Below are 25,539 nucleotides of genomic sequence, written 5' to 3'. Positions count from 1 at the left end.
AATGTAATGCGTGACTAGACAAGGAGTTTTATGAGATGCTGATCTGTCCTTGACCTGGCTTAATGCCTGATATTAATGTTGGCTATGAAAACCTGCTGTGTGGATACTGGCATCCCAAAAGATGCTATGGCACCTGAAAGCTCTAAATAGATCTTGGGTTGGATTGTGGTGCATGCACATGCAGCCGTTAAAAGATAGCATTCATTAATCTCATTGACTTTGGTCCATCTGCCAGGCAGTGTGTTACAAATATACACCTACTTAGAATGTTAAACTCTGCTTTATAACATCTATTAGTGAAAGCCACTGATGGGTTTCTTAAATGCAGCAGCTGGGGTGTCTGTATGGGCTGCTTGCTCGTGTGTTGGAGAACACTGCTGCTAGGAGCATCACCTGGTAGAGTTTCAAGCAAAATGAAAACCCCCCAAAAGAAGTGGGGGGAAGTAAAAAATGAGTGTCAGGTCTAAACAGAGGCATGCTATGCTGAAGAGGTTAGATCTCTGTGACCTGCCTCTAAGTCTCTTTGCTGGCACGCTGCTGGAGATGACGTCTCTGAGAGCAGGCAGCAGAGCTGGTTGGGTGAGTGTCTGCTGACCTACTTCAGCCAGAATGACCCACGTTGGCTTAACCTGGTTACAGAGTAGCCCTGCTAACCTTGCTTGCTTATGGCTGCAGTGGGTTAGCAGGTTTGAGGGGGCAGTCATCTCCAGCAATGACCAGCTGAGGGTGGTGATACATTTCTTTGGTATAGCTGCATCAGGAAGAGTAAGTGTGTTCCCAGCCTAAGAAATGGAACAGGCTGCTAATACTGTTTTCAGTGATTCAGTTTTTGCAGAAGTGAGTCTGACCCAACTATAGAGAATATGCCCATGCAGAAGTGTCTGGTCATCTTGCAGTCATCTTGTTGAAAAGCAAAGTCTTTTTTTAACAGCAAACTCAAGTCAATACATTGTTGTTCCCTCCCACAAGGGTTTGTATGAGGTTCTACATAAGTATCCTGTGCATCGCAAAACACTGTTTGGGTGCTGTGTGTTACTTTCAAGAGCCCTGTGTTGGCCACTTGATAGCATTTAAAGGTCTGATCCCAGAAGAGGAGGGTGTAAGAAAAGTTTACATTGTTTTCCATCAAAGAAATATGAGGGTAAATATTTTCAACTGTTTAAAATGGAAGTTACTTATGCAAAATTCTGGGTTTACTAATAAAAGATTTGTTTTCTGTTTGTCTTAGGCTTTTGGGCAGGCCCATACCAACCACAAGAAAGTAGCAGCAGATGGAGAGAGCAGAGAGGAGACCTTGATTCAGGAATCGGCTACCAAGGAAGAGTACTACATGAAGAAGGTTATGGAGTTGCAGACAGAACTGAAGCAGCTCAGAAATGTCCTTGCCAACACTCAGTCTGAAAATGAACGCCTTAATTCTGTTGCACAGGAACTGAAAGAGGTGAGTGAAGGTGCGCAGTGCGCACCACAGCTTGTATTGTGGCTATGTTTTCTTGTTCTGTGTAACCAAAATAAGGAATATTCTTGCGCTGATTGGTATCTGCTTAATAGTGGCAGCTGCTAAATTGGGCTGTCTCTCTGGGACTTCAGCAGTGTTACATCCAGCTGAAGCTGTAATTCAACAGTACAGTAAATACAACTTTCTGGTTCCATCCACTGAACCAGCCTGTTGTGGCCACAATGGTTCTGACCCAGTAAAATTCACTCTGTCCAAATACCTACTAGTTCTGCAGTAACCACTGTATTGTGTCCCAGGTGATTGGACAGACACGTGACTACGTGCCTGGGTCATGCTGGTGCTGTGGGTACTGCACATCAATTCCCTCAGTCCGAGAACTGCTGCCTTAAAAAACAGAGGAATCTGTTTAGTCCAAGCACAGAGATGCTTTGGATGTACTTTTTCTGCCTCACACCCAATACAGATTTTCTTGCTGCAAAATATTTGGGGCAGAACTCCCCCTTTTATCGCTTTTTCCACCCTAATTTTTAAGGATGTGGGAGCATAACAAAACACTGAATTGCATAAAAGGAGTAATAGTAAAGTTTATAGTCTTGTGTTTTCTCTCATGAAAGTAGTGGCTTTTACTTTTTCATAGGTTGCTTAACTTACTACCTCAAAGTACTTTGACCTTTTATTGTTTTAGTATTGAAACTGCCTTTTTCTGAGGGGAAGTAATCACTGAGAAATTGACTTTAAAAGTTTAATTACTTACGAAATCTGTAGCTCAGCAGGAGTCTCTGTGGCACTGATGCAGAAAAGATTGTTTTGAGAGCTCAAACCATTGCTTAAAGTTAGACTGGGTAAAAGTTACAAAGACTGTAAACCACAGATGGATGTGGTAAACAGTCAGCAATTATTACTCGTGAGCTTTCCTGCACCTTCCTTTGAAATGCTGGGTACTAGTCTCATCTAACCCTGAGGTATTTGACTGGCCTCTCCTGCCAGGAGAGAAGGTTATCTAAGAGCCCACGTCTTAAACTCAACATATTCTACACGACCACAGCTGAAAATCAGAAGCGTCTCATTTAATTTCTTTAGGACATAGTAACAAATATGTGGATAATATTTGGTGGTAAAATTAGTGAGGAAATGTGGGTTGCTTCTGTGGAGATGTGGGGGTTCAACAGTGTCTCTCTTAGGGGTGTAACAGAGAAGGAGATTTGTGGGGCAAACTGTCACAGGTGATCAAAAAGGCCAGTCAAGCTCTCCTTTAATTTCCTCTGTGGCATAACAGAGCTGGAATCAGGCCACGTGCTCTGCTTAGGCAAGGAACCAGTCCCTGCAAGCACACACACAACTCTTTATTTCCTAACCTTTAAGAACAACTTAAAAGAAAATCTCCGCACCCTAGAGGCAGCATTGTGTTCCTAACGGATTCCAAATGCGGCTCAAAAGCATGCTGATTGGCAGATTTCAATCCAGCTCCCTGTGTCACAGCAGCGGAAGGCAGTTTTTCCTTCTAGATACTGCCATGTTTCAGCCACCTTTGCTTGGAGCTGCATTTGGTTTATACAACCCTTAGATGAGCTGTCAGTTTGCAGGGTTTTAGGGTGAGTTTTTTCTTGTGTTTTGTCCTTCCACCTCATCCATGCGCCCTTTTGCACAGCACCCTTGTGTGAGATGGACCCCAGTGAGAACTGAAGAGTGCAGGAAGAGGGGAAGTGAGTGATGTCGTTTCTTGTGAAGATTTTCTTCTTTTTTAAGATTTTTTTTTTTAAGCTGTCTTCTGCTGAACAGGGGAAGATGCATTTAGTTACTTGACTAGAAATAAAGGCTGACAATAATTAACTGGATGTGTCTGATTTTGAACTTTGAATGGAAACTGAACTCAGTTAAAAATAAAAATCAAACCCTAATGTGATAAATAACTGGAATCTTGGAGCTAGGGGTTTCTCTGCCTGTCGCTTTGTGTCATCTCAGTGCATGCATTCTTTCCTTGGCATTTTTTAGCCTAGCTGTTTCTTCTGCTGGTAAATTGTGGTGGGGTGAAGAGGTGAGGAGGAAAAAAAGAAATGGCATGAAAGCTTTAGTGTTAAAATGAAAACATTTGAGCCAATTGACCATGTGTAGCTTGGGATTCTTTTCCTCTGAAGATGCCTATTTGTGTATTGCGTTTTGATTTGAATTGCCTTATAATTACTGGTAGGAAACAGTGAGGCAAGGTGTGTGAACAGAGGTATCAGCCTTCTCCTGGCCCACAAAAAAGCCAAGTCCAACATGACCATCTTGAGGGACTTGGCTTTTCTCTCGTATAACGCATCAGAAAGTGGCAGAACATCAAATAGTTGTTATTTCACCATTGCTGTCCAGGTAGGTGGAAACAGGAGGATAAGCACGGGCCTCCTGTGATGACTTGTAGATCTAATAGCAAATTTAATTTGAAAATGTTGTGTGAGGCAAATCAAGGAAAATGTGTTGTAGCCATTGTAAGCTAGTGAGCAAGATGAGCAGTGTGGTTTTCACCAGTCTCTGTTGCCATGATTAAATTTGGCCTGTCTCATGGTGAAAGTTTTATGTTGATACTAGCCCAAGTTTTATGTTGATACTCAGTGCTGAAGAATGCTGCTGTAGTCTGAAAGCGTTGGGGATGAAGGTGGAGTATGATCTACTGTTTTATACCACAGAGACATAGTGGAAATTCCTTCCTTCATTTTTTTCTGACTGCCAGTGAAAGAAAAAGTACTGTGGCTCTTCTCCATCTTGTTGTAGAGAATGTTTGTAGGCAGATCTAGTCTTTATAGTGTGTATTTTGGAAGTCCTGTATTATTGCCTATTGAGAGAAGTGACTTGCAAGATGTCTGGTGGAACAGGAAACTTTTACTTCCATTGCAATCATTCTGGATTTGATCCAGATAAGAGGAAGGATGTGGAAAATGCTTGACTGTGTGTCCTCTGGCCAGGCACATGGGCTCGTCCTGTCAAAACTAAAAGGAAGTTTAAAAGAAAAAAAAAAAAAAAAAAAAAAACAAAAAACAAAACCACCAGAACAAACAATCCAGGAAATCAACTGTTCTGGTTTCAGCTGGGATAGAGTTAATTTTCTTCCTAGTAGCTGGTACAGTGTTATGTTTTGGATTCAGTACAAGAATAATGTTGATAACCCACTGATGTTTTCTGTTGTTGCTAAGTAGTGTTTATACCTGTCGTGGTTTCAGCCCAGCCGGTAACAAAGGACCACACGGCCGCTCGCTCACTCCTCCCGCCCCCCTCCGGTGGGATGGGGGGAAGACGGAGGAGAGAAAAAAAAAAAACAAACCTGGAACCTCGAGGGTTGAGATAAAGGCAGTTTACTGGAACAACACAAAGAAATTGCAACAACAACAACGGTACTAATGAAAATGTATACAAAAAGAGTGATGCACAGTGCAACTGCTCACCACCCGGGACCCGACGCTCTGCCACTTCCCCCACCGAAAAGAAGAGCCCACCCCCCGGCCCGCTCCCCCTTTATATACTGAGCATGATGTCACATGGTATGGAATAGCTCCTTGGCCAGTTCAGGTCAGCTGCCCCGGCTATGCCCCCCACCTCCCAGGTTCCTGTAAAAAATTAACTCTATCCCAGCTGAACCCAGGACATTATCCACCCCTTATTCTATACCATCTACATCATGCCCAGATCTTACATTTTCCAATCGACCACTACCACTTCCTTGTCTTATATATATAAGTATATGGACTTGCGTCCGTCCCCGTCGTCCCCTCGCACACACACACACACGCAAATGGTATTCCTTTAGCGTATGGGCTATCCCTCTAATGCGTCCATTGATTTTATTTAGTCCATGACTTTGGGGCTCCGTCTGTTGTAACAGTTCTTCAGGATAAGAGAGATGGTGTGAGATGGTGGGTTGTTGTATGCTGCCTCTGGAACTTGTGGCTAGTACGTTTGGTGCAACTCACGCCCTTAGTCTGCAGGTCGAAGATGTTGATCTTGAGGAAATTGCTGGGTGTCAGTTCAAGTTCTGTCGCTGTTGTACTTGGCTTAGTTTCAAAGTCCATCCCGCAGTCATTTGGGTAATTCTTACAGTAATACCCTTGATATGGCATATAGACACTATAGATACAATGACATGCATTGGCAGGGTATTTAGCAGTTAGGTATCATACAGCCCAATTCACTGGCTATTCTCTCCCAAAATCAAATCTCCCTGAGGTACACATCGAACTTCCCCATCCTTCTGCATCACCCACCAGGTGTACCCAGGTCCCTGAGCAAAAACAACCCCTTGAATGGGTTTGCCTCTGTTTGAGGGAGGACTAACCCAGACTGTCTTTCCTAACATACTCCTCATGCGCACTACAGGGACTTTATCGCCTTCTACAGTATGTGGAAGTCTTGGTTGGGCGGGGCCAGCCCGATTGGCGGATCCTCTAGTATTAACTAACCAGGTGGCTTTTGTTAAATGTGTATCCCAATGTTTGAAAGTCCCACCCCCCATCGCTCTCAATGTAGTTTTCAGCAGTCCGTTGTATCGTTCGATTTTTCCGGAGGCCGGTGCATGATAAGGGATGTGATATACCCACTCAATGCCGTGTTCTTTGGCCCAGGTGTCTACGAGGTTGTTTCGGAAGTGAGTCCCGTTGTCCGACTCGATTCTTTCTGGGGTGCCGTGTTGCCATAAAATTTTCTCTTCAAGGCCCAGGATAGTGTTCTGGGCAGTGGCATGGGACACAGGGTATGTTTCCAGCCATCCAGTGGTTGCTTCCACCATTGTAAGCACATGGCACTTGCCTTGGCGTGTTCGTGGGAGTGTGATATAGTCAATCTGCCAGGCCTCCCACTGTTTATATTTCAGCCATCGCCCCCCATGCGACAGGGGTTTTTGCCGCTTGGCTTGCTTAATTGCGGCACATGTTTCACATTCGTGGATGACCTGTGCGATAGTGTCCATGGTCAAGTCCACCCCTCGATCTCGAGCCCATCTATATGTTGCATCTCTCCCCTGATGGCCTGAGGTATCGTGGGCCCACTGAGCCATAAATAGCTCACCCCTACGTTGCCAGTCCAGGTCCACCTGAGACACTTCAATCTTGGCGGCCTGATCTGCCTGCTGATTGTTTTGATGTTCTTCAGTGGCCCGACTCTTGGGTACATGAGCATCTATGTGACGTACTTTTACCACTAGCTTCTCTATCTGAACAGCGATATCTTGCCACAGTGCGGCAGCCCAAATGGGTTTACCTCTGCGTTGCCAGTTGCCCTTCTTCCATTGCTGTAGCCATCCCCATAGGGCATTTGCCACCATCCATGAGTCAGTATAGAGATAGAGCACTGGCCACTTTTCTCTTTCAGCAATATCTAATGCTAGCTGGATGGCTTTCACCTCTGCAAACTGACTCGATTCACCTTCTCCTTCAGCAGTTTCTGCAACTAGTCGTGTAGGACTCCATACAGCAGCCTTCCACCTCCGATGTTTTCCCACGATGCGACAGGACCCATCAGTGAACAGGGCATATTGCCTCTCATTTTCTGGCAGTTTATTATACAGCGGGGCCTCTTCAGCCCGTGTCACCTCCTCCTCTGGCAACATTCCAAAGTCTTTGTCTTCTGGCCAGTCCGTGATCACTTCTAAAATTCCTGGGCGACTGGGGTTTCCTATGCGAGCCCGTTGTGTGATCAGTGCAATCCACTTACTCCACGTGGCATCAGTCGCGTGATGTGTAGAGGAAACTTTCCCTTTGAACATCCAGCCCAGCACTGGCAGTCGGGGTGCTAAGAAGAGCTGTGTTTCAGTACCAACCACTTCTGAAGCGGCTCGAACTCCTTCATATGCTGCCAATATCTCTTTCTCAGTTGGAGTATAGCGAGCCTCGGATCCTCGATATCCCCGACTCCAAAACCCCAGGGGTCGGCCTCGGGTCTCTCCAGGTGCTTTCTGCCAAAGGCTCCAGGTAGGGCCATTCTCCCCAGCTGCAGTGTAGAGCACATTTTTAACATCTGGTCCTGTCCGGACTGGCCCAAGAGCTACTGCATGAACAATCTCCCGCTTAATTTGTTCAAAGGCTTGTCGTTGCTCAGGCCCCCATTTAAAATCATTCTTCTTCCGGGTAACTTGGTAGAGAGGACTTACAATTTGACTGTAATTTGGAATATGCATTCTCCAAAAGCCCACAACACCTAAGAAAGCCTGTGTTTCCTTTTTATTAGTCGGTGAGGACATAGCTGCTATTTTGTTGATCACGTCCGCAGGGATCTGACGACGCCCGTCTTGCCATTTTACTCCTAAGAACTGGATCTCCTGCGCAGGTCCCTTGACCTTACTTTCTTTTATGGCAAAGCCAGCCTTCAAAAGGATTTGGATTATTTTCTTCCCTTTCTCAAAAACTTCTTCTGCCGTGCTGCCCCATATGATGATGTCATCAATATATTGCAGGTGCTCTGGAGCTTCACCTTTTTCTAGTGCAGTCTGGATCAGTCCATGGCAAATAGTGGGGCTGTGTTTCCACCCCTGGGGCAGTCGATTCCAGGTGTACTGGACACCCCTCCAAGTGAAAGCAAACTGTGGCCTGCACTCCGCTGCCAAAGGAATGGAGAAAAATGCATTAGCAATGTCAATTGTGGCATACCACTTAGCTGTCTTTGATTCCAGTTCATATTGAAGCTCTAACATATCTGGCACAGCAGCGCTCAGCGGTGGCGTGACTTCATTCAGCCCACGATAATCTACTGTTAGTCTCCAATCCCCATTAGATTTCCGCACGGGCCATATGGGACTATTAAAGGGTGAGTGAGTCTTGCTGATCACTCCTTGGCTCTCCAATTGGCAAATCAGCTTATGGATGGGGATCAGGGAGTCTCGGTTGGTGCGATATTGCCGCCGGTGCACCGTCGTGGTAGCAGTTGGCACCTGTTGTTCTTCAACCTTCAGCAACCCCACAACCGGAGGGTCTTGGGAGAGACCAGGCAGGGTAGACAGCTGTTCAATCTCCTCCGTCTCCAATGCAGCTATACCAAAGGCCCAATGGTACCCTTTTGGGTCCTTGAAATACCCCCTTCTGAGGTAATCTATACCAAGGATGCACGGGGCCTCTGGGCCAGTTGCAGTGGGGTGTTTATGCCACTCATTCCCGGTTAGACTCATTTCGGCTTCCAATACGGTTAGCTCTTGGGATCCCCCTGTCACACCAGAGATACAGATGGGTTCTGCCCCTTTATAACTTGATGGCATTAGGGTACATTGTGCACCAGTGTCTACTAGAGCCTTATATTCCTGTGCGTCTGACGTGCCAGGCCATCGAATCCACACTGTCCAGTAGACTCGGTTGTCCCTCTCCTCCACCTGGCTGGAGGCAGGGCCCCTCTAATCCTGGTTAGAATATCTGTTACCCACTTTTTGCACATGTGAATCAGAAGTCCCTTCAAGAGGATCAGAAATGAGATCGGCCCATCTACTGCGCCCGGGGGACTGCTCACGGGAAACTGGAGCAGCAGTTTTCCAAGAAGAATCTTCTTTTCTGGTTGCTTTTTCTCGCAACTCCCGTACCCGTGAATCCAAGACTGAGGTAGGTTTTCCATCCCACTTCCTCATGTCCTCTCCATGGTCACGCAGGTAAAACCACAGGTTAGCCCGTCGTGTGTACTTTCTCTCTCCTCTCTCTTGGGCAGAGGAACGCTTACTCCCAATAACTGCAATGCGGGCCTGTACAGGTGAGGAGGAGGACATATCTACTTTGAATTGCTGGAACTCTCGGGACAGTTCCTCTACAGCTGAGACACAGGCCCGTAGGGAGGAAGAGAGACTTCCTTCATATTGCCGGAGTTGGACAGCCAATTCATCCACCGTTTGTCCATAGCCTTCTTTCCAGGACATTACTGCCAATGAGTTGGCATAGGTTGGTGGTGCACTTCGTAGAAACTTCCGCCACATCGGTTGTGTGCATTGGACTTCATCTGGATCTGTGGGTGACTGCGCATTTTCTGGATCATTATAAATCACCTCCAGCACGGCTAATTCCCTCAGGTACTGGATACCTCTCTCCATGGTGGTCCACTTGCCTTGGTGACATGTAACTTCATCCCTGAAAGGGTATCTTTCCTTTACACCTAACAGAAGTCGCCTCCAGAGGCTGAGGACTTGTGTTTTTCTCCCAATCACCTTGTCGATACCCCCTTCTCTAGACAGAGATCCCAACTGCCTGGCTTCCTTACCCTCTAATTCCACACTACTAGCCCCATTATCCCAGCATCGGAGCAGCCAGGTAACAATGTGCTCACCTGGGTGGCGGCTAAAATCTTTTCGCATGTCACGCAACTCACTCAGGGATAGAGATCGGGTAATTATTTCAGGTTCTGCCTCTTCCTCCTGTTCTCGCGATGACCCTGGTTCATCTTCATCTCTCACTGAGCGAACTGATTTCTTTGTGTGTTTCTTTTTCTGTACAGGGGCGACTGATACTGGCACAGGTTGGTTCTCTGGTTTAGTGGCAGTATCTGTCACCGGGGTAGGGGCAGCCATGGTACCTGTTGTCGTGGTAGGGGCAGCCACGGTGCATGTTGTCGGGGTTGGGGTAGCCACGGTGCATGTTGTCTTGTTTTCCATCTTTTCCCCCTTTTCCCCCTGGGGGTGCTGCATAGTATCAAGCAGGGTTTGGTAGATACCGGCGAGGGCCCAGCACAGTGTAGTGAGTTGTATGTCTCTGGGATAGCCACAGCATTTTCCTTTCAAAAATTCTATCACTTCATGAGGGTTCTGCAGTTGTTCGGGAGTGAACTTCCAAGTCACTGGAGGTGAGAAGTTCTCTAGATACCTGCCCACATCCTCCCACATGCCGTGCCACCCATAAATATCCAGCTTTGGGACAGATCTCTGGGTGGTACTCTTAAAGAGCCTCTTTGTAGCCCTAGACAAGACCTGAAACATAGTCAGGAGGCATAGCACTAACAGCACACAGGCTTGCGCATCCCAAGGATATTCAAAATTCTCGAAAACTGTTGTAATTAGTTGGAAAGAGAAAAAGGAGGGGAACGGATGGGGGGAAGTATCCCCCCCTGACTTCCCCATGGGTTCGGTGTAATTACCAATAAAATCCGACAGAAGGTGCCCAAAGTCTGGAAATGATATCACTGCCTCATACAGATAACAGCTTAACCTCATGACCAGTGACGTAATCATTTCACAAGTCGACATTGCCCAGTACAGCAAAATGATAATCCCAATCACTCTCCCGGAGATGAGATACGCAACTACAGGCAATACATAAAGCATATAAGAACTTACAAAACGCCACCATGTAAACAGCTGAATCAACATTGTGACTAACATCTATTTATCTAGTATAAGAAATGCGTATGACAAATTTGTTTCAACACGCTCTGGCCAGATCTGTCGTTATCTCAACCCTTCGTGCCCCACGTTGGGCGCCAAAAAGGACTGTTGTGGTTTCAGCCCAGCCGGTAACAAAGGACCACGCGGCCGCTCGCTCACTCCTCCCGCCCCCCTCCGGTGGGATAGGGGGAAGACGGAGGAGAGAAAAAAAAAAAAACAAACCTGGAACCTCGAGGGTTGAGATAAAGGCAGTTTACTGGAACAACACAAAGAAATTGCAACAACAACAACGGTACTAATGAAAAAGTATACAAAAAGAGTGATGCACAGTGCAACTGCTCACCACCCGGGACCCGACGCTCTGCCACTTCCCCCACCGAAAAGAAGAGCCCACCCCCCGGCCCGCTCCCCCTTTATATACTGAGCATGATGTCACATGGTATGGAATAGCTCCTTGGCCAGTTCAGGTCAGCTGCCCCGGCTATGCCCCCCACCTCCCAGGTTCCTGTAAAAAATTAACTCTATCCCAGCTGAACCCAGGACAATACCAAGTCAAGGATTTTTCAGCTTCTCATGCCCAGCCAGCAAGAAGGCTGGAGGGGCACAAGAAGTTGGGAGGGGACACAGCCAGGGCAGCTGACCCAAACTGGCCAAAGGGGTATTCCATACCATGTGATATCATGCCCAGTATATAAACTGGGGGGTAGTCGGCCGGGGATGCAGATTGCTGCCCAGCAAGTAATTGGGTGTCGGTCAGCAAGTGATGAGCAATTGCATTGTGCATCACTTGTTTTGTACATTCCAATTCTTTTGTTATTATTACTACTACTGTTATTATCATCATCATCGTTATCATCACTGTGATATCTTCCTTTCTGTCCTGTTAAACTGGCTGTATCTCAACCCATGAGTTTTACATTGGGGTTTTTTGTTGGTTTGTTTTTTGGTTTTTTTTTTTTTTTCAATTCTCTCCTCACTCCCACTCTGTGTGGGGGAGTGAGTGAGTGGCTGCATGGTGCTTAGTTGCCGGCTGGGGTTAAAGCATGACATCAACTGAGGCTGAATCTCTGCTTTATTTTTAAGGGAGATTTGCTTGTCGGGGCTGGCTGCAAAAATTTTTTCCGCTGTTTTGTAGCTCTCTGATGGGATACAGAGTTTTACCGTTGCTGGGTTTTGTTCTTTTTTTTTTGAAAAAATCTGTTATGTCCTTAGTAGTGGCAGAAGGAGAATGAATGGTCAAGTGCATCAGGCAACAGCTCCTCTTGAGATGCTGCTGGCAGTAGCGGTGGTGGTGGGTTGAAACCAGATGTTGACCCACATCGGTTGGAAGTGCATTGAAGACTGTGCGTTTAAGATGCTGTCATTTCTTTCGTGTCTTCTCAGGACATTTGCACGGAAGCAATGAGTTGTTTTTGCAAGGAGGAGTGACATCCAGTACACCTGGAGTTGCTGTAGCAGACATAAGTGGTTTTGACGCTTTCTGTTGAATTATCTAACTTTGGCCTGTTGAGACAGGCTGACAGGGTGGTTACCGATTATGAGTTTTACTGCTGTCATTAGCTAGCTCAGCAGCTGCTGTGTCCTGGAAGAGTCACTGGAAGGAGTAATTGCTCCTGAGTAATTGCTAATTGCTATTCCTTTTTAATCTTCTTTCATCTCTCCTGTGTTTTAGTAGCACCAAAACAGATTTCATGGCTGTGAAGTCATGAGGTAGACATGCCCAGTACAGAGAAGATGAAAAATGAGTGATTCTTTCCCAGGAAAGTAAAAGGTGTTCAGATTATGTAAACTAAAGGGAATATATTTTAATGTGTGTGCTTTTATATGTTAAAAGAAATAACTGATATGACATGGTACAATATAATACATACAAAGTAGCATGTTTTTAAAAGCCCACAAGTTATCAGAAACATATGAGTAATTTTATTCCTCCAAGGCTGTAAAATAAAAGCTCTTTTTCTGAGGTTTGTTCTGAAGAAACTTTCTTGTTCTGCATTATCGTCTAATAGGCTTTATCAAGAAACTATGTGTCAATCTGAAGGATAATGAACACCATGCAGTTACCTGGCCCTGCTACACACAGAGGGCTCTCTCCCTCTTTTCAGGGGGCTCTCTCCCTCTTTTCAGGGGGCTCTCTCCCTCTTTTCAGGGGGCTCTCTCCCTCTTTTCAGGGGGCTCTCTCCCTCTTTTCAGGGGGCTCTCTCCCTCTTTTCCCGTTGATAATGCTGGCATTTTCAGGTCTGTGTCGAACACAGACGCACAATTGTTTATCCTGGGGGGTTGGTTTGTTTGTTTTTAACCCTAGAGAAAAGGCATACCCAGCACGTAGACCTCTATAAAGATCTGTCAGTTCTACCTCTCCATCCTATTCCTTTGCCTCACATTGGAGGAACTGGTCATGAGTTTGTTTTTCCAGAGCCTCAAGTGACTCTAACAACCCTCATGCTCTAGTCAAATCCTGTAAATAATTTCGTTAACCAAGTTCATGGCTCAAGAAGCTCACCCATACTCTCAGAGTAAACCTAAAAACATAACCAACCAGCCCTGACATCTTTATTCTTCAGCGAAGACCTAGAACTTGGTCTCTGGTTGTGGGTAGCTGAATCCTTTACGGAAGGACATGCAGATAATTGCCAGCACTCTGATTAGAACAGCTTCAAGTGAAGCTGATCTTCAGTTGCTGGAAACATAAGACGCACTGTATTATTCATGCCACTTCAACCATGAGTGCCTTAGACATGCAGTAATGCAATTGCTTGCAGTTGTCTATCCATATCCTTGGACATAGCAATATTACAGGTGCTTGTATCACAGTTAAAACGTGTGAACAGAGGTGGAAGAGACATTGCTGGGAAGCCCAGGACACAGTCTGTTCACAATATCTGACTGTTCTAATTGCTAGCATTTATTTTTCGGAGCCAGTGTTTTCACCATGGTAGGCCATTAAGTTGTTTGGTAGATGTGACCCTATCTGCTCAGAGCAATGATGGCTGACAATTCCTCTATAAATACACAGTAATCTGATTGCTGAAGTTCTCCAGGTTTCCTTAACATAGTCAGTGAAGGAAGAGTATTCCTGAAGTTATGATTACACTTCTCTTTCCCCTTAGGACTTATAGCCAAGATGCTGAGTAGTCCTTTGTTGCTTTCTGTTTCTCCCTCTTGAACACATTGGTAACCCATACAGGAAAATGCACAACAGATCTCCCCTGCAGCCAAGGAAGGAAAGCCTTCGTGTTCTGAGTTTCCTAAAAGCTGTATCAGGAGCCGTGCTTAAAGAAGGCATGGGTTTTATTATAGCAGAGAATAAGTGGAAACACCATTTTATTGTCCTCTAAATTAGGCTGTGCACTACTGGCAAGTGGCCAAAAATGTGTTCAAGTAGTTTATTACAATGTATTCTAGAAGTCCTCTGGTTCATGTAGTCTGACCTGTATTTCTGTATCAAATCAAGAAGGCTCTTTCTTCCTTTCTAAATAAATGGAGGAAGGGGGGATACATTTTGATGCAGTGAAATCATATTAAATTCTTAATGTTATTGCTGTAATATTTCTGGATACACTGCAAAGGTCAAAGAAGCCTGAGGTAATGTTAATCATACAGCAAAATATGTTTGTAGAACACTTATCTTCTGTACACACTTGCATGGTGTAGAGTAAACCACCTTCCCCATTCTGAATAGTGTCTAATCTGTAATGCTGCATATATAGGTGAACAGCTTAGAAAAGGGAAAGTGCTGAAAGATTTATTGTCTTTCATGATAAGAATCTTGGAGGAGAAAGGAAGAAAAAATTACTTGATCTCTAGAGGAGTTCTTTTAAAGCAGAAAGGACAGTAGCAGAGGAGGATTTGCAGCTTTTGGAAGCAGAAGTGTGAAAAATGGAAAAAGAGGTCAGAGATGTGAATGGCATTAAAATGGTGTCAAATGCAGAAAGCGGGGGAAAAGGCACGTTTTTCATGGGGTATATGACTTGGAGCAAGGGGAAGGAAGATAACTTTAGTGGTAATATTTGGATTAATTGGTGTGAAGGAGGCTGAAAAGCTCTGAAAGTTGATGGAAGAATTGGTTGCTGTGGAGCAGTGGAGCTTGGAGTTTTGGCAGTGTAAGAGTTTTGGTTGCACTGAAGGAAGGTTGTAAATAAAGGCTTTTCTAGAAACCTGGCCTCTAGGAGGTACAGAGTTTGAGACCCCATGGAGGCAGAATGAGTTGAAAGGAAAACTCGACATGGTCATGAAAGAAACAGGACCAGGGTTGTTGATCTTAAGAGGTGAGAAGAAAACAGAGGATTGGGGTGGGATGTTGACAAACAGCAAGGAGTGAGCTCCTTTTGTTTAAGGAGCTAAAACAAAAAAAGTCATCTCTGTGTTGCAGATTATGGTGAGCTTTGCTAGAAAACCTATGTAGCAGGGCTTGGTGGGTGGCTTTCTTCAGCCTTGTGTACCAGATGAAGCTGCCTGAGTGCTGGTATAACTACCAGTGCAATCCAGAGTTAGTCAGAGCAGGAAAGGTGGATGTGGAGGCAGGTGGACCAGTTATACAGTCAAGTTGCTGAGGAAAAAAAAATACAAGCAAGCAGAATTGTGTAAGAGAGCTGAGTGCTTTGCATAAACTTTTATAAAGCCAGATTTTGCAGGCTAGTGAATAGTGGAGAAAAAGATATTTTGGTTTTGGAAAAAAAAAAAAAAATTAAAAATCACAGCTTTTTCCCTGCTCTGCCTGGTGAGTTACAAAGTGTGACCTTCTGAGGGTCACTGCTCGGTCATGTTGTGATTGTCCAGACCGCACGGGTGGCTGCAGGGTTGATACCACACATCCCTTACTGCCATTCCCATACGTTGTATGGGAAAGGCTGCAGGAGGTAGGTGCATTTGCACATTGTCTTTTTCGCCCTGAAAGCTTGTAGAAATCAATGTGTTGATCAGCACTGAATTTGGGAGTAAAGGCAGCAGTGTGACACGGCTTTCAGTGTAATGCTCTGGGGATAAAGATGGTTCTCCGCCATTTCTCCTTGTTCAAGGCTCCCGTGGCAACCCTTAACTTTTAATGGAAAAGCCTCTGAGCACAAAGGCTCTTGCAGAGCTGATTACCTGTGGATTTTTAGGTCCCTTCTGGGCCCAGGTGTAACACTTAAATAATACCTCACAGCAGCGTATAGAAGATATTCCTTGATTCATTGCTGGTTTTTTGAACTGCACATAAAGAAGCATATTTAAATAATGCTAAAATACATTGAAAGAGTTACATTTGAAGTGAGCAATGTGGCTGGAAATCAGCTGCTAAACATGCTCCAAATGTAAAAGTGGCTGTTTGTGGATTGGTAAAGCTCTGTTTCTAAAAGCAAAGCAGTGACCAGCCTGTTTCTTGAAGGCACTAAGCCTATCGCATTTAGTGTGCAGGACTGGATTTCTTGTCCTGTAATGTGTTGAAAGAATTAGAAGGGTCACAGTGTGAATAGTTTTCTGTTGTTGTTGGGGTTTTTTTTGTTTGTTTGGGTTTTGGGGGTTCTGTTTTGTTTTTTAAAAAAAAAAAAAAAAAAAATCTGTCTTGTCCAGTGCAGGAAGTTCAGAGGAGGTGATAACAGTATGATGGTGTGCTGCTGCGTGCTGGCTCAGCACATTGCAGATGGCTGCAGATGGCAGCTGTTTTCTTCCCACCTTTTTATTTTCATTGAAGTTGATTTTTATACTGATAGCTTCCCCCTTTTTTTTTTTTTTTTTTTTTTTTTTTTTTTTTTTTTTTTTTAGAATGATGAGAGCTGAGTATTTTTACAAAGAGGAAGTACTGCATGTCGTTTGTATCCATTTGAAACATAATAAAAATCCATGCCAAAGAAGGTGAATTGTCATGGAAATTCAGTTGATGTGCTTTGCACGTATTCAAGGAGGCATCTGCTCATGATTTCTCTATTGTCGTTGTGCACTGATATATTCAGAGGAAAGATGTTAACAACAGTGTTTCTCTTGCTATAATGGCTGCCACCTAGAAATGCAGTGTCCAAAAATGAATTCACACTGAAAACGAGGGTATTGAAAGTCACCATTTGAACACTGTATTTTCAGATTTTAAAGAAATATTAAAATAAATTCTTGTTCTTCTGACATAAAACTCTAAATATGATTCTCAAAGTTTCAATTAGCAGTTCAGATTCCACCATGCTCTATTGTTCGGAAATTAAGCTGGTAGCACACTTGCTGGGGGATCTTTTCATTGTTCTGTTATAATTAAATTGCTGGGTGCCTATTGGTGCTGCAGTAATAGCAGGATGAGTCTTTCTCTTTAGTCACGGCTCCTCACAACCTTAATTTCAACCTTTAGTCTGCCCAGGGTTTCTGGCTAGCATGAGCTGTGAAGGGAGAAAGTCTCTTGTATGCAGCTGTGATCTTTTAATAGATGTAAAATCAATATGCACAATTGAAAATTGAAGGAGTATGTAGAAACGCTCTAATCAGTGAAACAATGGCTTGAATTTACTTTGCAAACTGTTAATTAGAAGAGGTTTGTTCTCCTCCCCACCCCCACACCGAGTGAAAATGAAAACTTCCGCTTGGCTGGTAGTGTGATTTTAGGATGCAGAAGCAGGGAGATTGCTTTGTTTCGCCTGTGCTTGGCACTGCTTCCATTAAAGTAGTTGACCCTTGGCCAAGCAAGATTTGTTTGGGTCAGATTGGCATTTTTTGAAAATAAGAAAGAGTGTGTAGTACACTATGCCTTGGAGCAGTACTGTAATGTGCTTGGGAAAAGAATTCCTATGTTTCACCTAGTAGTTCTGTGCTGATGGACTCAGAATTGCACCCTGAGATTTATTTTCAAGTCACATACGGTAGGTTTTAAGAATGTGGCTTGTGACAAAACATTGCTCAGGCAGAAGCACAAAGAGCCAGCTAGGCGATGTGCTTCTAGTATCAGAAATAACATTGCTGTGCTGTTGCCACCCTTGTGACTGTATCAAAATCCATTCCTTTTTTTTTTTACCCTGTGCTTTGGTTTTCAAGTTTAGTTTTGATGTACTTTACTGATACTCCTCGCTATCCTTTTTTTTTTTTTTTTTTTTTTTTTTATTACGCGAAATAAGCTTGGCATGGTAATGTATCATGTCTCCCTCCCCAGCTCCCCATAAATGCCTACTGGCTCATCTGCAGATGAAGGGGGTCCAGATTTTTTTAATTGACATTGCTTAGTATTCTCTCCCTTTATTTCACTAGTGAGTGTAGCTAACTCATTAACCCCTCCTACTTTTTAGCATTTGATTGCCCAGAGGGAGGTGTCCGCTGCTCTAAAAGTTGAGCAGAGGAGAGAACCCCAGGGTAGTTGGTATTTCCCTGCACCAAAGCTACTTGTCCTCAGTATGTCAGACTGGCACTAGTCTGAGCTGTTCCTGATGTAGCCAGTACTGAAGGGGAAATACTGAACATAATAACCAGGTATTGCGTGCAATGAAATCTAAGCTGCTTCTGCGTGGGGTAGCTTAGGTCAGGAAGCCAGAGAGGTATCCTTGGTGTTTCTTACCTGGGTTATCCTGACCCTCCATTGCTGCAGAGATTGAAAAGATGACTGATTTCAACCTGATAAATAACTTGTTTGGATCTGGTTTTTGAGAATATCTAAGGAAGTTCACGGTGTTACAGTTGCGTGGCCAATGCAAAAATAGTCGGCAGCTCTAGGAGTGATGTTTGTTGGGACAGTTTATGGCTAACTAGCAATATAGATGGTCATGTCAGCACAGGCACTGACAACTGCTTCCAAGAATTGGATGCCACCACTTCTTCTATCATGGTATTTTGCCCTAAAATGCAGAATCTAGAATGGAGACTTTCCCTTTTTGTGTCTTAATGATGGTGGTGTATGTTCTCATGGTTATTCTAACAGCTGTTCGATCTTCACAATGTCTCAGCCATTCAAGTTCAGAGCAACTTGGACAAAAGCTCTTGTGGGAAGAAAAACTAGCATGGGGTCAATGAACATAGCTTTTTTCATGACAGAGGGACTCTTCTGTTTTCCTGCTGCCAGTTTTGCCTACATGTAGATTTTTATACAGTATAATTTGTGTGATTTATCAAAACAGTTCTTAGGAAAATAATCCTTTTTTAATAGAAAGAGGGCAGTGTGTTACTCTCATATTGCCAAAGATTGATTTCTTTTTTTTTTTTTTTCCCCTTGCTCTATGGAAATATAGGTCAGTGGCCTCATAACTGGCACAGAGCATGCACTTTGAGTGGGAGTGGACAAAACAGTATCTTGCTAATTACTGGTACACAACTTCAGTGTACTGTATTCTGTGCACAGAACTTGGCTGCTCCCTCCAAAGTGTGTCCTGCAAGGAAGAGGCAGGCTGCTGTGGCATAAATACATTCAGAACAACTGACCCTCTGGTGGTTTTGGCGTTTCAAAGCCTCTTGTAGTTGTAAGATAACAGTTGTGAGACAAAGGAAGTCTCTGGAAGCAGCATTTAGTCATTGTTTGATGAAGATCCAATTGCTGTGTCCCCACATCTGTTTATTTCTGTGGAACACAAGCTAGATGTAACATGCTGTCTGAAGTACAACTGCGAAAAGGGAAGCAGATTTCATCTTTTAGTCATAATATATATGAAGTAATTGTATTACATCATCAGAGAGTTATTAAAGTCTGTCCTGCTAAGTGGTAAACAAGACTGCTGAAAGAAAATCCGAGCTGCTCCCATTGTAACCTACAGTTTGTCTGTTGGAAAACAAATGCAGGCTGTGATACGGCAGCAGCTGGGGTTATGGTTATGCCCATGCTGATCTCCCTCTACTCTGCTTTCTGTCCCTCTTCACTTGATCCTTTTCCCTCACTAGAGGTTCTGCTTCTAGTTTAATGCAAGTTACATGCAGCAACTTCATTTAAAAAAATTTGCCCTAGACACGCTTGGAGTTTGTGCAGTCTGTGTGCAAGTGGTGTGTTGTGTGTGAAGCGTTACTAGAAAACGTTGCTGCTAGATTAGAAAACAACAGCTTTGAATTGGAAATACTGAGTGATCCCGTTTTGGCAGCATGAGCCGTGCTGGAGCCTGACTGTGCTTCTGTGAGGAGCTGTTCCTGCAGCCAAACAGATGAAGACCCTGGCTGAAGTTGGCCTGTTTGTGAGTGAAGACTGGTAGGACTATGCCATTAGCAGATCCTGCTCAGGAGGAAGAGTTAAGATGATGGGTTTTATCCAGAATCACGGTATAGAACTTACTGTATCCATCAGTTGTGTGGTTCCTACAGCTGATGAGTGCTTGAGTGTTTCTGACTGCCCCAGGCAGCAGAGGGAAGGCTGCTGCTTCCAAACGCATGGGTGGACCTGGCTGGCATTCCCATGAATTGGACTGGGGATGGGCGTCACTTCAAGACTTGCTCCATGTACCTCTCGTCCTTTGGAGCTGCCAGGCATCTTCTTCACCTGTGCTGTACTCCAGAAAGAGTACTATGCCTGTAAAGGGAAAATACCTGTTGGGGTTTTTTTTTCTTTTTTTTTTTCCTCCAAATCCAGCCTCAGTAAGGCTTCCATATGATATTGTTTAATATTACAGCATTTTCCTTTATTCCACGGCATTTTCTATAAAGAAGTACCACTTCATAATCTAAATGTAAGCAAAATCTTTCATACACCTCTGCTACTTATAAAGTGGTATCAGAGGTATCATTAATTTAGATAGATAACTCCTTTGGGATTTAGTTCATTAAAAAATGTTTGAAGTAGTGTTGGAGCTCTAAGCCAGTAGTTTTGAGATGATTGTATCTCAGTAGGATTGGGTAGTGTAAACTAAGCACTTTCCACATCCAGGAGGTGTGGCACCTTGTGAAAATAGGCCACTAATGCTGGGAGTATAAATTTAGCCAAAGCTTTCATCTCATGCTTTACATATAAATTAGTTACAGCCAAATTAAGTCAGTGGGAGACCTCTAATCTTTCATAGCTGTGCTAACTTTGACTTTTTGTCCATATTATTTTAATTGTGAATTTTTTTTAAGTCTGACAGATTTGTGGTATTTAGTGCTGAAGTCCCATAAACTTGCTTCTGGCCTGCTGCCGCAGTATGCTAGTGTTAAATCTGCCCAAGAAAGACTGTCACTGCTGGAAATGGTTAATGGAAACTTTAAAATAGGCCTTTAATATTAGGGTAAGAAATATGAGTGAGAAAATAAATGAGCCTCCAACAGACCTTGTAACAGAGGAGCACAGGCTTCGATTAACAAGAGAAACTTGTACTTATGTTTATTGAAAATATGTGGTTTGTGGATATTTCTAATGAGGCAAACTTAACATGGATTTGCAAAGGGACATAACAGCAGAGTAAAACTGTGGTTTTGGACTGAAGGCACGAAGCACAGAGCACAGCATAGAGTAGTTCTTCTCTAATATTGTTGATGTGAGAGGGTTTTGGTCAATAATTATCACAGATGAAGAGAAGGATGTTAAAATAAAAAAAAACCAAAAGTAACAATGAAAAAAAAAAAACTTGACCAGGGAGAAAAGCATTTAGAAGTCTTAAGTGGGCTAGTTAAAGTGCCTTATGGAAATACTATAACATCAGAACATTAGACTTGTTTTAGCTTTGTTAGGGACAAGCGAGACTATTCAGGACATCGACTGCCATGATGACAGGGAAAGGTCTGATGGTGTTAGAAGGGATTCCCTGCCACTTCTCCACCAGGGTCACCGGCTTGTCACTGCTTCTGTCCCAAGGCTATTCTGTACCTGGGAGCACCAGCAGCAACTGCTCTGCAAGACTTGCCCAGCTTGGCAGGGTGCAGCAGGCTCACCCGCTGCCCATCAGCCCCTTCAGCACCCATCTGGGGCCAGAGTTGGGTCAGCTCACTGGAAGAATCACAACACGTAGGTCCAGCAGACAGCAAGTTGGCACCTCACCAAAGAAAGTCCCTGTTCTGATGAGGGCTGTTGTGGATATGTTATGAGCCATATTCCAGCAGCATGGTTGCTTTTGAGAGGAAGAGTGTCTTCCTGAAATCAGAGATGTAGGCCAAATATCTAGATAGGGAAATTGGTCTGGTATGAGTTTGCTACCAAATTATCTCAGTGGATTGTGTGTGTTTGAATCTCCTGAGACACGTGGTGCATTAGAGGAGTCTGGATTATATGCTTCAGTTGGGAAATGAAACCCTGAGAGCTTTCAAGCATCTGAAATCAAGCCCAGCAAATTACCGTTTCAAAGTTTGCTTTGTGATCTCTTGTTCTGTAACTCCTTAGAGTCACCGCAGCTTCTCCAGGCAGAGCACTATCTCACTTGTAGGTTTTATTGCTGTTTTCTCTTAAGGAGTGCAGATATAAGGGATGACTGATTTTGGTTATTAGCTTTTAATAAGCAGTCTCAATCTGAAATATAAAAAACTGTTTGGTGTCACAATATGCTATTATTTTTTTTAATTAAGTGTGACTTAGGGCTATTAATTGAAATACATCTTTGGTATTACTTTATTCCCCTAAGTGTGGGCTGTAGACAAAACCGCAGAAGAGGCAGCAAAGGCTCTTCATACTTCTTATGTAAGTCTAGCTGGTTTATTGTTCATTTTGTTTTCCTGGAAGCGTGCTTCATCTTTCCAGTCCCATGCTAGTTTGCATCCATAGGGAGAATTACTGCAGTCAGAACTTGAGTTCAGATATTCCCGAGGTATATACAAGTTCAGCCATCCCCTGGGGAAGGACATCCCTGTGCTCTCAACGATAGGCAAGCCGTTGAATGCAGAGGGCTGTTGTCTCAGTTACTGAGCTCTTTTCTTCCTTCTCCTTTCAACTTGAGGGAGGTTTGTTGAAACAACCTCAAGCTTGTTTCATTAGCATCTGAAAATACAAACACAGCACACAGAAAACCCTTCAAAACCTGCTAGCTGACACTGCAGGCAGGCAGTTTTTGCTGGGTGCAGCAGTGAGCGAGGCTGCTGTTGAGCATTGCCCATCTCTGCAGGTCGTTGCTTGGGGACGCTTTGGGTGGCAGTGACCCTTTTTAGAGCTGGGCTTGGCTCCACCAGCCCCTCTGGAGGTAAAAGATGACAGCTACCTAAAAGTTTATTGGCAGGTCTTGGAAGGGTTAAATGTTTTCTTTGTGGCAGTCAAGGACATGGAAAGCTGCCAAGCATTTAGATTTGAGATTTGAAAAGCAGCTGGAGTTTAACTGCTCTTAGCAAGCAATTCAGTGCAGGAAGGGGGAGACTAATAATAACGTTACACAGTGCCATTCATAACACTGTCATTAAGTTTGGGTCAGCATTTTCCATCCAGACTCCCACGCTCAGCTGGAGCTGAGGTGCAGAGCCCAGGCCCACCCGGCGCTGCAGGAGGACAAGCCCAGGTCTCCGAAGAAGAAGGGTGGCTGGGAAGGCACAGAGGGAACGGGGTCCTCTCTTGTGCTCCTGGAGCTCAAAAATGGCTCAGTTTTATAGGTGATGAGATCACTGTTTGGAAATGAGACCATTAACAGGAACTGACTTACTCCAGTTTTAAAATGGGCTATTTCAGTTGGATTTAGAAAGTTGTCCTCTGATCTCAGAGACTTGCCAGTGCCCCCAGCTTTTGATCACAAGGCTCATTCCAATCCTCCCAGCTTCTTCTACACCACTGATCTGTTTGTTTCTGTGAAGACATCGCACCACTGCTGCTGCCTGTGTGGGCTTGCACCAGTGCCAGGCGCCTTGTGTTTTAGTGCCCAGTGGACTACTGGGCAAAGACCACCCATTTGGGTGGGCAGCTAAAGCCTCTGGGCCAGGGGGAGGTGTATTTATCCTCACCTGGGTTGTAAGCTTGCAGTTGGAGAGCATCACTAGAGCAGGGCTGGATCCTTGTACAAGGTACTTAAACAAGATAAGTGGCGTATTGCCATATGTACACAGGTGTTAACCCTCCCTGTGACAAAGAAAGGGTTTGGAGGATGTGCTTTGGATTTGACTCTGGATTGGATCAAATGTTTGAACAGGTAGTTAGCAACACATTAAGTAATAGGACGTACATATTGTAGCAAGACTTAATGCTGATTAAGTAGTTACAAAAGATTTAAATGGCTCCAGGATATGCTGTGGCAACTGAGTCTCAGCTCAGTCAGGTCTCTGTAATATTGTGCAGAAAAGAAATCCATGACAGTGCATTTCTTTGTTCTCCAGTGTTGTGATAAACTCATCCTTAATGTCACAGCTTCACAAAGCTTTTTATTTAATGGTTTGAAAAAAAACCAGTAAATCTTGAGCTGAGTACATTAGTAGGGTGGTACCCCGGCATTAATCACAGCTAAAGAAAATCCTGAGACATATGTATCCATAGTAAGGTGCTTTGTCAAAGGGTAGGTGTTTGGATAATGAGAGGATGGTTTAAAAACAAAACAAAAAACAACCACAACCAAAAACCAGGCAATTGTGCACGTTTGCTACCAAAGTTTTGGTGTAGCTTCATGTCTTCCATTAATGCTACAGAGCTATTGGGACCATTGTATATAAGTTATTATAAGTAGCTAGTATGCTCTTTTCCTTACTTTCTGCAGGAGAATAGATCTACTGTGAGTTGCACATACCCCACCTCTTCTTCCCTGCTATCTCTGATTTTTGTTCCCTGCAGGATATTTGTCATGGAGTTCAACCTGACTGTGCTTGGGAACACTGGGCATGTCTCATGTGAATTAGAGCTCTTCAGATCTTGTCTCCTAGTCCAAAAATTAAAAAGTAAGACTGCAACTTCTGCTAGGAAAGAGAAATCAGGTCAGATTCACTCAGTGGCTTCAGATGCATAAAATGGGCATACACCTGGCCCAGGCGTAGGAAAACCTCAAAAGGGGTGAGGTAGGGAGCTTTTTTAGTAAGTTCTTCTAGCATTAGTTGCAGAACAACCCAAGGTGCTAACACAGATGTTTCCTGGTGCTGTATCTGGGAGGCTTGTATCATGCTGCTGAGCTGTGCTAGGAGGACAGAGCTGCCTGCAGTGGCATCTAAGCGTAGTTCTGATTTCTGTGAGAGCGCTAGGGAACAAGTGCTGCACTGGTGGGGTTGAAGCTTCTTGCCTGCTTTTGACTGCAGTTGCCACTGATGGAGTTTTGGGGGGGGGGGGGGGTGTTGTTTTGTGGGGTTTTTGGTTGGTTGTTTTTTTTTCCCTGTTCCCAGAGTGAAACGGTATTTCAGAGAGGCACCTGGGAAGGGAGACTTTGACTGGGATATGAGTCATCTCTCTCTCTCGGGATTTTTTGGCTCCGTAATTTTTTTTCTGTATGAAAAGTGATTAAAGCTTGACTTTGCTTTTGAAAACACAGAAAAACCCCACTATTTCTTCTGCTTCCAAGTGACCACAGTGCTCCACTTTCCTCTTTCCTTCCCTATTTGTATTTACTGCTGTCTGCAGTCACACCAAGGCTTAGAAAGTCAAGCAGCTTTTCAGCAGATAAACCATGTCACAGCATGACTTGCAACAAAACAGCGGAGAAGAGTTCAAACTACAGTTTAGCATATCTACTTTATTTTTCTCCAGTGGGCTTGTGTGAACAGGACACCAAAAACACCTGCTATGAATTCTGGAAAATACAGTCTGACTGATGCAGACAGTGACTTTCTCTGCTGGTTGTGTGGTCTGTCTTTTGCAATATTTCTTCTGAATGTGTTTGTGTTGTAAAACACTGCTGAGAGCACGCTAATTTTTCTGTCACTTACAAGAACTGTTTTCTTAGTAGTTTCCCATGCAGTGTTTGGAGAAGAGGACACAGTTGCTGGATACAATTAGAAAAAACAAAGATTTGTATCCAAAGGATGGTCCATTTCTATTGTGTTGGGCCAGAGA

The 25,539-nt window shown here is 44.1% G+C and overlaps 1 protein-coding gene across 5 annotated transcripts in view; it reads left to right on the top strand.

Moving 5' to 3' along the window:
- Window positions 1–25,539, top strand: part of BICD2 (BICD cargo adaptor 2) — a 105,190-nt gene that overhangs the window by 49,819 nt on the left and 29,832 nt on the right. For all 5 annotated transcript variants that reach the window (XM_069769902.1, XM_069769901.1, XM_069769900.1 and 2 more), the window contains exon 2: window positions 1,229–1,441. In XM_069769902.1, the coding sequence (XP_069626003.1) occupies window positions 1,229–1,441 (213 nt within the window). The remainder of the gene's footprint in view (window positions 1–1,228; window positions 1,442–25,539) is intronic.

This window comes from Haliaeetus albicilla, chromosome 24 (genome assembly GCF_947461875.1).
Source record: "Haliaeetus albicilla chromosome 24, bHalAlb1.1, whole genome shotgun sequence".
In the NCBI taxonomy this organism is placed as follows: domain Eukaryota; kingdom Metazoa; phylum Chordata; class Aves; order Accipitriformes; family Accipitridae; genus Haliaeetus; species Haliaeetus albicilla.
This window is presented reverse-complemented; position numbering and strand designations above follow the sequence as displayed.